Here is a 12,377-nt window from a genome sequence, read left to right on the forward strand (position 1 = left end):
AATTCACAGGTGCAACAATAACAAAATGGTCTCTGTTTTGGTAAAAATCTGAGGGATGGGCCTGGAGAAATGTAACCACTCTCAGATTAATAGACAGAGCTATGGATGCAAGGACTGACCCTCCATGATATACAAATAGATGAGTCTATACAGTGTTTGTTTACATTAACAATGTTTACAAACATTGGAGAAATAATGCTTATATTTTGGGTTCTCATGGAGTGTGACAGTTGAACTAGGCTCATGAGGCATTTATAAGTTATATTCTTCAAGAATAAATTGATATATATATATATATATATTAATATATAATATATATCATTTATAAGTCCAACAATGGATGTAGCAACTACAGACTGCCCCTTTAAGTCTATTAAAAGTGTGCTAGTTTGAACATGTGTCCATTAGGCCTATAGATTTTTGTTTGTTAATCAGCATGAATTAGTTTAAAAGCCCTATTTATATTCCATAGACTGGGATCCGCGCTATACAGCTGTTGCAAGAGCGCATTTTTCAGTGGCTGTCCACTGGTTTAAAAAACAATGATTGATCGGCAGCTTAAACTTCTTGAATTTAACCATTATTGGGTTCAGGTGGATCAAATTTACATGTGTCTTTTTTCAATGCTGATTTGAATGTCAATGAGAAAACAGAGAAGTGTCAAAGATTTTTTCCGCAAACATCCTTTCTGAATTTAAAAGTAACCCTCGAAGCAATCATCTAGTTCTTCAAAAGTATCTGTAATCTGATTACAATATTGTTGCTGGTAACGTAACGGATCACAGTTACCGGTTTTTTGTAACCCATTACATGTAATCTGTTACTCCCCAACCCTGACTGTACTCTATACTGTGCTCTACTGTACTAAACAAAAATATGTATGTTTGCTTACTGGGTAGTAGTAGGACAGTCTGGTTGTATTTTTTACTTCTGATACTGCGCTGTCCATTGTGTATCATCATTTCTCTCAAGTCGTCCTATAATAAATATGCCCCCATAGGCCTATGTTACCAGCAGGCCCAGTTATTCAGGATGCGCAATCTGTCTCCTCTCTGACCCGAGCGGCTATTCCTCGCGCACCTACAACCATAACGCCTAAATATAACCCAACTATTTGTCCTTTAACCTTTAAAATGTACAATTCTAGCATCCAAACTGTGCGCCTGTCATTTGAGGAAAGGAAAGAGACATTAAGATCAAGATCACTTTATTGGTCGATTGCATGCAAGGTCCGACGGAAATGTGTACTTTCTGTTTGTCGAGATTGATACACCCTATTTGATTGTGGTGTTGAAAACTCAAACCATGATGTTGAAGTGCCCGAAGTAGGTAATCGGTATGGAGGTATGTATTGCTTATTGGTTGTGTGTGGTGCATTGGCACAGAAACCTGTTAAAAGAAAATTAGTTGCATATATTTTCTATAAATATAGCATCAAAATGTTGAAAATCTGATTCACCCCTATCTGATAATTATTTGCAATCATCTCTGATTGTATTGTAATGAGACAGACAGGGAGAGTCTTGTTCATGGTGGTCGGCGAACCTTTACCCTTCTGGCCCATAGCCTTGCGTAGCATAGACAGTGCCACAAAAGCAAGCTGACGTGGAAAAGTCGATATCCACATTTAAACACAGGGCCGCCACAGTCAGGGGCGTCATGCACTCATTATTTTAGAGGGGGCACAATGTACGTGAGGATGCATTTTTAAAACACCTGAAAATGCTTTTTATTGCAGTCTAGTGCCATAATCATTATGGCTAAACTGAAATTGAGCAAACAGTGTAGAATTTTAGCAACCAGTAAATTATAGAATGATTTCCACTAGATAACACAGCCACAAAGGCAGAACAGCTTTCCGATTTTGACAACAGATGCTGCTCTGGTGGGAGAAATCAATAGGCGATTATCACAACCAATCACAACACTGGCGGGTAAGTAATACTGTTTAACACTATCATTCCGCCAAATATATTATGGACATTTTCTGTCATTACAATGCAAAAATGTAAATAAGCACCTTTAATTCAATGGGCTCCCGTGTGCAGGGGTCTAAGGCACTGCATCTCAGTGCAAGAGGCATCAATACAGTATCTGGCTGTGATTGGGAGGCCCATAGGGCGGTGCACAATTGGCCTGGGTTTGGCCGGGGTAGGCTTTCATTGTAAATAAGAATGTGTTCTTAACTGACTTGCCTAGTTAAATAGGAGGGTGTGCAATTGTTTTATTTATTTTTTACAGTAGAAGGGGAGGGTCATGTGAAAATATGTTTTAAGGTGGGGAGGTTCTTTTTTTAATGACACCTGGAGTTGGACCTTATAGATAGAACCTGTTCTCATCTCAGTTACACTATGCTGAGTGGTTTCCCGAAGTCTTCTCCCTTGTCCTCCGCTCTCACCCGCCCATTCGTTACCTATATTTCTCCCTTTCTCAGTCCCCCCCTTTTCTTAGTGAGAAGCAGTCACCTTGTGATGTGCGCTCACTCCGCCTCTTCCCAGCTGATGCTCGCGCCCTGTCAATTTATTTTCTGAGATGAAGAGTTGAGGAAGGGGGAAAAGAAAACCAGAGGGTCTGCGGGGGTAGCGCAGTTAAAACATCCATGGGTGGTTGTGTGGGCAGCCACCATGATTCTTCAGGCAGTCTAAACGAAAACTCTGACGGAACTGGAGGTAGGAAATAGGTTACATAACGTCGGGGTGGTATTTAGGTCTGTAGTTGGTGCTTTTTGGTACATGCCAATTTTCATGCGTCTTGCCTCCCCATGTCTTCCTTTATTGCAGCCGCCTAGAACATCGTGGCGGCCACGACTATCAGCTCGATAGCCCATCTGGCCTCGTGCTAATAGCTTCATAGCTAGGCAACATTTTATGATCTTGAAATTGCCTACTGTTCGGTGTTAGATGACTGCATTTGTCTGCTTTGAATGAAGGCGTTTGATGTTGCAGTTAGCCAGCCGGTTAGCATGCTAGCTCGCTATCTTGCTACATAATACGTTAAATGTGGGTCACCGTTTGGTTCAAGAATGGATAAAATCGTAATAGTAAACACAAACAATAATGCTTTGTTGTTCTCGGATGCATTTTTGCAATCCTATAGCCTAATTCTGTTTCATTTTCATGCGTCTTTTCTTGGGGGTCGACATTCTAAAGTGGGGGAGCGTACAATTTTGATTCTCAACTAACTGCAGGACTCAAGAGGATGGGGGAGTTGCACCAAAAAGACCGGCGGTGGTGGGTCTAGATTGCGAGATAACGCCACCGCTTGGCCCGTTTACATCTCCATTAATTGTACTTTATCCCTGTATGCAGATACTGGTTATTGTTGAATATCTCAGTGACGCATAGTTAATGGTTTTATGTTGCCACCGTGTTCATTCATGTAGCGCACTGTCTCCAAGGCTTTGTGAATGAGAGACTGGTATTAATCTGCTGGTTGGTCTCCTACGACCCTCGGGTCCCTACTTCACGTTGTTATTTCCTCACCTAGTCGGGATTTCCGGTGTCTGATGTTGCATATGTTGTTTTTGTTATGATTGTAACATGGTTTGATTGAGCTTGTGGTTGAGGGGATGAGGCTTGTACATGCACACAAAGAAGAAGTGTAAATGTTGTCTCCTTGCATAGATGACAGGTATTGATCTTCTTCATGTTTGCATTGCACACCTAGGCAATGCACTTGTCCCTGAGGTGGGCCTCCCAATGCTACAGTGTCTTGGGATCACTGTGTTACCACATGTTATTAGGCCCACACTGTTATATTGCTATAACCAGGAAGCAAAGTTTTAGCCTGGGTACCAGTTAGTTTAGCTAACATTTCACTCCTTGCCATGAGGAGTTGGCAAGCGAGCAGAAACAGACTGGCATGCACCCAGGCTAGTGACGTTTGTGTTGTAACCAATTGTACACTGCTGAACATTTTGTGGAGCTAATGTAACTTGCAACTGTCAAGATTCTACATGATAATGTAAAGTAGAGAGAGATGAGGAGAGCAAGTTAGGGATTCATCCAGGAAAAGGCTTATATGAATTCAATCACATTCTGACTGCACCCCTTTTGATTTGACAGAACCTTCAAAACATGTCTGTCTATGGTAGAAGTGGTCAGAAAGTGACTTTTTGTACCAGAATGCCAAAACATTCAGGAGATGGAGGTGCTCATAGTTGACCTACTTTCCATATCCCACCCTACCATGAGACATCTGTCTTAGTCACTGAAAAATGTAAACAGTTGAGTTTTATATAAATTGAAAGTTTACAAACAGGGTTGTCAAAATATTCTATGATTTCTTGAAACAATTTTTAAAATAAATGTCTTATTTTTTAAAATTTATTTAAAGGGCCAATCCAGACTTCAAACAACAACAAAGCCATCACTCCACCACTCGTTTTGGTAAATAGCTGAGGGAGGGGCTTGAGAAATAAAACCACTCTCAAATTCATAGACAGAGCTATGGATGTAAGGACTGACCATCCATGAGATCTAAATGTTAGTTTTAACCATGTAGCAGAATGAGCTCTATTTTAGTGGCCTCTGGTACATTCTAATGCCTATTTGATCATTACATTTTTTCCATTAAACTTGTCTTCTCTTGAGATTAAAGCCATATTTAGAGTTTTACTGCAAGATATGACTTGTCACAATGATGTTTGTTCTTCAAATTATGTATTTTATTTACTCTGCGGCTGTGGACACTTGGGGTAAGGAAACCTATTTGTAATTTGGGTGAACTATCCCTTTAACACTTTGGCCTGTCAATCAGTCACTGTGGGTGGGATGTTTGAGTCAAAGTGGCAGGTCTGAAACCCTACCAAATCAATCACCGTGGGTGGGACTTTGAGGGAAGGTGGTAGATTTGTAATCTAGTCAGAAAAACTTGTCCAAACTACTCTTTGAATTTCATTTATTGTGGCAAAAACCTAAGAAGAAAGGTTGTGTTCTGTCAAGCGATCACTGGGAAGTCTCGACGTGGGCTTAGAATCCTAGGAAAATACAAACAAGACATTTGGTTTACTTGTCCCTATGCGATACAGTAACGGAGAAGGGCGACGTCTTACAAGTTCCAACCCAACTTTGCTATATAGTGACTTTTGTGTTTATCTTGACCTTTTTTTGTACAGTCCGTACTATTATCACATATGACCACCAAGCACTTCTCGACATCAGATCGACAGTTACTAACCTCAATTTCTACTTCAAATACAACTACAACTCTGACTCAGCTGTTCCACTGTTCGTACCAGACCCTATTCCTTTGTTCCATGGGCTACCAAAACGCTGCAGGCGTAGACAAGGTGGAGTCCTGGTGAAATTGAGGCAAAGAGAGAATCAAATGATGTTCCCCTCAGTTATATTGGCAAATGTCCAGTCACTCGAGAATAAGATGGGAGACTCTCGACCAAAGCTTGTCCATCAGCGAGACTTGAAAAGTTGCAATATTATGTCTTACTGAGACGTGGCTGGTAGTTCTCAGTGGATTCTTCATGCAGCGACAGAATCGAACGGCCGCTTCGGGGAAGTTGAACAACTGGTGTTCTGCTTCAATTGTGAAGGAAATCTTGAGCTTTTGCTCACCTGATATAGAAAACCTCATGGTAAGCTGCATACCTTTTTTATCTACCAAGAGAGTTCTCATCTGTAATTATCACAGCTGTCTACATCCCTCCACAAGCCAACACCACTCTGGCACCCAACGAAATGTATGGGGCCATAAACAAACAAGAAACCGCTCACCCAGAGGCAATGTTTTTGGTGGGCGGAGACTTTAACACGGGGGAGACTTAAAACCGTGCTACTTCACTTCTACCAACAAGTCTCCTTTGCCACTAGGGGCGATAAAGACCACTTCTCCCTTTGGAGCATTTGACCATGACTCCATTTTCCTGCTTCCTGTTTACAAACAAAAGCTCAAACCGGAAGTACCAGTGATATGCTCAATGCGGAAGTGGTTGGATGAATCAGACGCGTGGCTTCAAGACTGGGATATGTTCCGGGATTCATCCGATTGCCTTGAGGAGTTTACCACAATAGTCACAGGCTTCATCAAAAAGTGCATAGACGATGTCATCCCTGCAGTGACTATAAGAATGTATCCAATCCAAAAACAATGGATTACAGGCAATATCCACATGGGGCTAAAGGCTAGAGCTACCGCTTACAAGGAATGGGACAAGGACATGTTCAAGAAATCCCACTACGACCTCCGAGACATCAAACGTGCAAAAGGACAATATAGGAGGAAGGTGAAATCCTATTACACCGGCTCCGACGCTCATGGCTGGGCTTGCATACGATAACTGATTACAAAGGGAAACCCAGCCATGGGCAACTCCGTCACTGGGCAACTGCGTCACTGGGCAACTCCTAAATTCCTTTTATGCTCGCTTCGAGGAATATAAGACTGGAAAGCCCCTGTTTTTCCGAATGACTATGATCTCTCTCTCTGTGGCCAATTGTGAGCAAACCGTTTAAACAGGTTAACAATCACAAGGCTGAGACTGAATACCAAGGCCCTTTCTCAAAGCATCCCAACGTTTCAAGCTGACCGCCCTGTTCCCAAGAGGTCTAACTTAACCTGCTTAAATGACTATCGCCCTGCAGCACTCACATCTGTAATGATGAAGTGCTTTGAAAGGCTGGTCATGACACACATCAACACCATCATCCCAGACACCCTGGACCCACTCCAATTTGCATACCGTCCCAACAGATCCACAGATGACGCAATCTCAATTGCACTTCACACCACCCTCTCCCACCTGGACAAGTGAGGAAAAAACTATGTGAGAATGCTGTTCATACTACAGCTCAGCGTTCAACACCATAGTCCCCTCAAGCTCATCACCAAGCTAGGGACCCTGGGACCGAACTAACAGGCTCTGAGACAGCTTCTACCCTCAACCTATAAGATTGCTAAATAGCCAGACTACTAAAATAGTCAATTAATGGTACCCAAACTATCTTGCACTGACCCTACACACACTCACTAGACTATATACAGTATACACACCATATACTGTACACACTACATTGACACTCCCACACACATTCACTACATACACAGTCACACACACACACACACAAGCATACCAACACAAACACACATGCATACACCATTTTTAAAATTTAACTAGGCAAGTCAGTTAAGAACAAATTCTTATTTACAATGATGGCCTACCAAAAGGCAAAAGACCTCCTACGGGGGCTGGGATTTTAAAAAAATTATAAAAAGACAAAACATTACATATATGGAGACCTAAGACAACAACACAGCATGGTAGCAACACATGTCAACACGGTAGCAAAACAACATGGTAGCAGCACAAAACATCGTACAAACATTATTGGGCACCGGTAACAGCAGAAAGTGCAAGAAGGTAGAGACAACAATGCATCATGCAAAGCAGCCACAACTGTCAGTGTCTGAGTCTTTGAAGAAGAGATTGAGATTAAACTGTCCAGTGTTTGTTGCAGCTTGTTCCAGTTGCTAGCTGCATCAAACTGAAAAGACGAGCGACCCAGGGATGTGTGTGTGCTTTGGGGACCTTTAACAGAATGTTACTGGCAGAACGGATGTTGGAGGATGAGGGATGCAGATAGGGGGGAGTGAGGCCTAAGGGTTTAATAAATGAGCATCAACCAGTGGGTCTTGCGATGGGTATACAGAGATGACCAGTTTACAGAGGAGTATAGAGTGCAGTGATGTGTCCTATAAGGAGCATTGGTGGCAAATCTGATGGCCGAATGATAAAGAACGTCCAGCCTCTCTCCGTAATCTAGCATGGGTAGGATGGTCATCTGAATCAGGGTTTGTTTGGCAGCTGGGGTGAAAGAGGAGCGATAGAGGAAACCAAGTCTAGATTTAACGTTATACAGTGGGGCAAAAAAGTATTTAGTCAGCCACCAATTGTGCAAGTTCTCCCTCTTAAAAATATGAGAGAGGCCTGTAATTTTCATCATAGGTACACGTCAACTATGACAGACAAAATGAGGGAAAAAAATCCAGAAAATCACACAGTAGGATTTGTAATGAATTTATTTGCAAATTATGGTGGAAAATAAGTATTTGGTCACCTACAAACAAGCAAGATTTCTGGCTCTCACAGACCTGTAACTTCTTCTTTAAGATGCTCCTCTGTCCTCCACTCATTACCTGTATTAATGGCACCTGTTTGAACTTGTTATCAGTATAAAAGACACCTGTCCACAACCTCAAACAGTCACACTCCAAACTCCACTATGGCCAAGACCAAAGAGCTGTCAAAGGACACCAGAAACAAAATTGTAGACCTGCACCAGGCTGGGAAGACTGAATCTGCAATAGGTAAGCAGCTTGGTTTGAAGAAATCAACTGTGGGAGCAATTATTAGGAAATGGAAGACATACAAGACCACTGATAATCTCCCTCGATCTGGGGCTCCACGCAAGATCTCATCCCATGGGGTCAAAATGATCACAAGAACGGTGAGCAAAAATCCCAGAATCACACGGGGGGACCTAGTGAATGACCTGCAGAGAGCTGGGACCAAAATAACAAAGCCTACCATCATTAACACACTATGCCGCCAGGGACTCAAATCCTGCAGTGCCAGACGTGTCCCCCTGCTTAAGCCAGTACATGTCCAGGCCCGTCTGAAGTTTGCTAGAGAGCATTTGGATGATCCAGAAGACGATTGGGAGAATGTCATATGGTCAGATGAAACCAAAATATAACTTTTTGGTAAAAACTCGACTCGTCGTGTTTGGAGGACAAAGAATGCTGAGTTGCATCCAAAGAACACCATACCTACTGTGAAGCATGGGGGTGGAAACATCATGCTTTGGGGCTGTTTTTCTGCAAAGGGACCAGGATGACTGATCCGTGTAAAGGAAAGAATGAATGGGGCCATGTATCGTGAGATTTTGAGTGAAAACCTCCTTCCATCAGCAAGGGCATTGAAGATGAAACGTGGCTGGGTCTTTCAGCATGACAATGATCCCAAACACACCGCCCGGGCAACAAAGGAGTGGCTTCGTAAGAAGCATTTCAAGGTCCTGGAGTGGCCTAGCCAGTCTCCAGATCTCAACCCCATAGAAAATCTTTGTAGGGAGTTGAAAGTCCGTGTTGCCCAGCGACAACCCCAAAACATCACTGCTCTAGAGGAGATCTGCATGGAGGAATGGGCCAAAATACCAGCAACGGTGTGTGAAAACCTTGTGAAGACTTACAGAAAACGTTTGACCTGTGTCATTGCCAACAAAGGGTATATAACAAAGTATTGAGAAACTTTTGTTATTGACCAAATACTTATTTTCCACCATAATTTGCACATAAATTCATAAAAAATCCTACAATGTGATTTTCTGGAGAAAAAAAATTCTAATTTTGTCTGTCATAGTTGAAGTGTACCTATGATGAAAATTACAGGCCTCTCTCATCTTTTTAAGTGGGAGAACTTGCACAATTGGTGGCTGACTAAATACTTTTTTGCCCACTGTATATGTGCTGAGAGAAGGACCGTGTACCGTCTAGCCATACTCCCAAAGTACTTGTATGAGGTGACTATCTCAAACTCTAAACCCTCAGAGGTAGTAATAACACCTGTGGGGAGAGGGAAATTCTTCTTACCAAACCACATGACCTTTGTTTTGGAGGTGTTCAGAACAAGGTAAAGGGTAGAGAAAGCTTGTTGGACACTAAGAAAGCTTTGTTGTAGAGCATTTAACACAAAATCCGGGGAGGGGCCAGCTGAGTATAAGACTGTATCCATTTATATGCAGATGATGAGAGAGCTTCCTACTGCCTGAGCTATGTTGTTGATGTAAATTGAGAAGAGTATGGGGCCTAGGATTGAGCCTCGGTGTACTCCCTTGGTGACAGGCAGTGGCTGAGACAACAGATTTTCTGACTTTATACACTGCACTCTTTGAGAGAGGTAGTTAGCGAACCAGGCCAAAGACCCCTCCGAGACACCAATACTCCTTAGCCGGCCCACCGTAGAGAGCCAATGGAAGCCTTAGAAAGTGTCACGTAACAGCACAGATGCTGTAATTTCGATAGAGATGCAACAGAAGGACTACAAATTGTCAGACGGGGAACTTCCTGCTTGGAATCTTCTCTGGGTTTTGCCTGCCATTTGAGTTCTGTTATACTCGCAGACACCATTCAAACAGTTTTAAAAACTTTAGGGTGTTTTCTATCCAAAGCCAATAATTATATGCATATTCTAGTTTCTGGGCAGTAGTAATAACCAGATTAAATCGGGTACGTTTTTTTATCCGGCCGTGTAAATACTGCCCCCTAGCCCTAACAGGTTTTAAGGTTGCTGCCCCTCTCGTCGCCAAGCCTATCTTTTTAACCTGTCTCTCTTTTCTGGGGAGGATCCCATTACTTGGAAGGCAGCCACGGTTCGTCCTTTATTTTAAAGGGGGAGATCAAACTGATCCTAACTGTTATAGGCCTATTTCTATTTTGCCATGTTTATAAAAAGTGTTGGAAAAACTTGTCAATAATCAACCTACTGGCTTTCTTGATGTCTATAGTATTCTCTCTGGTATGAAATCTGGTTTCCGCTCAGGTTATGGATGTGTCACTGCAACCTTAAAGAAGAAAGGGTCTGAACCATCTGAGACGGATGTTTTTTTGGGGGTCAAGTTTCAGGAGCTCCTCTAGCACCTTGGACTCAGTGACTGCCTGCAGGGAGAAATGTTGTAGTTGGGCAGTAGAAAAAGCGGGAGAAGCATCAGGGATAGTCACATTAGAAGGGGTGGGAGATGAGGAAATGTTGGACGGGCAAGGAGGCATGGCTGAGTCAAATAGGAATTCTGACTCAATGAAGTGGTGATTAAAGAGCTCAGCCATGTGCTTCTTGTCATAACAACCACATCATCAACATTAAGGGACATGGGCAGCTGTGAGGAGGAGGGTTTATTCTCCAGGTCTTTAACTGTTTTCCAGAACTTTTTTAGGTTAGACCCACAGAGAGAGAACTGCTCCTTAAAGTAACTAACTTTAGCCTTCCGGATAGCCTAAGTGCACTTATTTCTCATTTGCCTGAACGAGAGCCTGAGTATGCGTGTGCCAAGCCTTTTTCCAAATGGAATTCTTGAGGTGGAGTAACTCTGCAAGATCACGGTCAAACCAGGGGCTGAACCTGTTTTTAATAATCATTTTCTTTATGGGGGCGTGTTTGTTAACAATACCACTGAAAATATCAAAAAAGAAGGTCCAAGCGTCTTTGACAGAGGGGATCAAGCTGATTCTATACCATTTTACAGAGGCTGTAAAACAGTGATCACTAAGGTCATTACAGAAAACACCAGACTGATACCTATCAGGATTATTTGTGAGGATAACATCGAGGAGAGTAGCCTTTTCTGGGTGTTTGGAGTCATACCTTGTGGGATTGGTGATAATCTGAGAAAGATTTAGGGAGTCCCATTGCTTTAGGACTTTGTCTGGTGGTTTATTAAGCATGTCCCAGTTTAGGTCACCTAGCAGGACAAATTCAGACTTGGTGTAAGGGGCCAGGAGAGAGCATGGGGCAGGTATGGTACAGGCTGGTGCTGATGGAGGACAATCGCACTCAGCAACAGTCAACAAAGAGCTATTTGAAAGTTTTTAATAGTTAAAACCAGCAATCAAATTGTTTGGGGACAGACTGGGTGGAGACAACCGAGCACTAAAGGTGATCCTTGGTAAAGATTGCCACTCCACCACCTTTGGAAGATCTGTCTTACCGAAAAAGGTTATACCAGACAGGTTAACATCAGTATTTAAAACACTCTTCCTTAACCACGTCTCAGTAATGACCAACACATTTGGGTTGGAGCTGTGAACCCACACTTTCAATTGATCCATTTAAGGTAATAAGCGTCTAGTGTTAATGTGCAGAAAACCCAGGCTTTTACGAGAGCAGAAATCTGTGAAGCAGATATCAGAGCACAAGTCAGAATTGGGGCTAGCAACAGTAGGTGGGCCAGGGTGTACATGCACATTTCCAGACATAATCAACAGTAATACAATCAAAGCACGGCACAGGACAGGGAGAGCTCTGCAGTGCTGATTTATGACATCTGAATGTGCATCAGATGGCAACAAGATCATATTATACAGCAATTTCATCATGTAACATGAATACAAAGCCGGCAAGAGGTGGTTAGAACGGGATGGGAGACCAAATGTCTGTGTAACCAATAGAGAGCCAGAGTCCCGAGTGTTGGGAACAAACACAGTCTGTCCCATGGTTGGGTAAAGAAAGTTCGTAGTCAACAAAGCTTTCAGGAGTCATGAGGCAAATGGCAAAATGCACAAGGAAAAAAATATACAGCCAGTGAAATAGAACTCCGGTGTATTTGTAATCCCCCTCGGCCTGTTGCACAGACTGGGACAGCAGCCGCTAT

General features: G+C 42.7%; 1 protein-coding gene and 1 long non-coding RNA gene across 2 annotated transcripts in view; one reads left to right on the forward strand and one right to left on the reverse strand.

The window, feature by feature from the left end:
* The first annotated feature begins 2,429 nt into the window (after positions 1-2,429).
* Positions 2,430-12,377, forward strand: part of LOC115148489 (ubiquitin domain-containing protein 2) — a 67,626-nt gene continuing 57,678 nt past the window's right edge. The window contains exon 1 of the mRNA XM_029690416.1: positions 2,430-2,669. Coding sequence (XP_029546276.1) covers positions 2,600-2,669 — 70 coding nt within the window. The 5' untranslated portion in view covers positions 2,430-2,599. The remainder of the gene's footprint in view (positions 2,670-12,377) is intronic.
* Positions 4,883-5,509, reverse strand: LOC115148490 (uncharacterized). Its single transcript, XR_003866682.1, has 2 exons — positions 5,179-5,509; positions 4,883-4,978 (listed from the first exon to the last, which is right to left on the reverse strand). It is a non-coding gene; the product is annotated as an uncharacterized LOC115148490 (long non-coding RNA).

Source organism: Salmo trutta, chromosome 15 (assembly GCF_901001165.1).
Source record: "Salmo trutta chromosome 15, fSalTru1.1, whole genome shotgun sequence".
Classification (NCBI taxonomy): Eukaryota; Metazoa; Chordata; class Actinopteri; order Salmoniformes; family Salmonidae; genus Salmo; species Salmo trutta.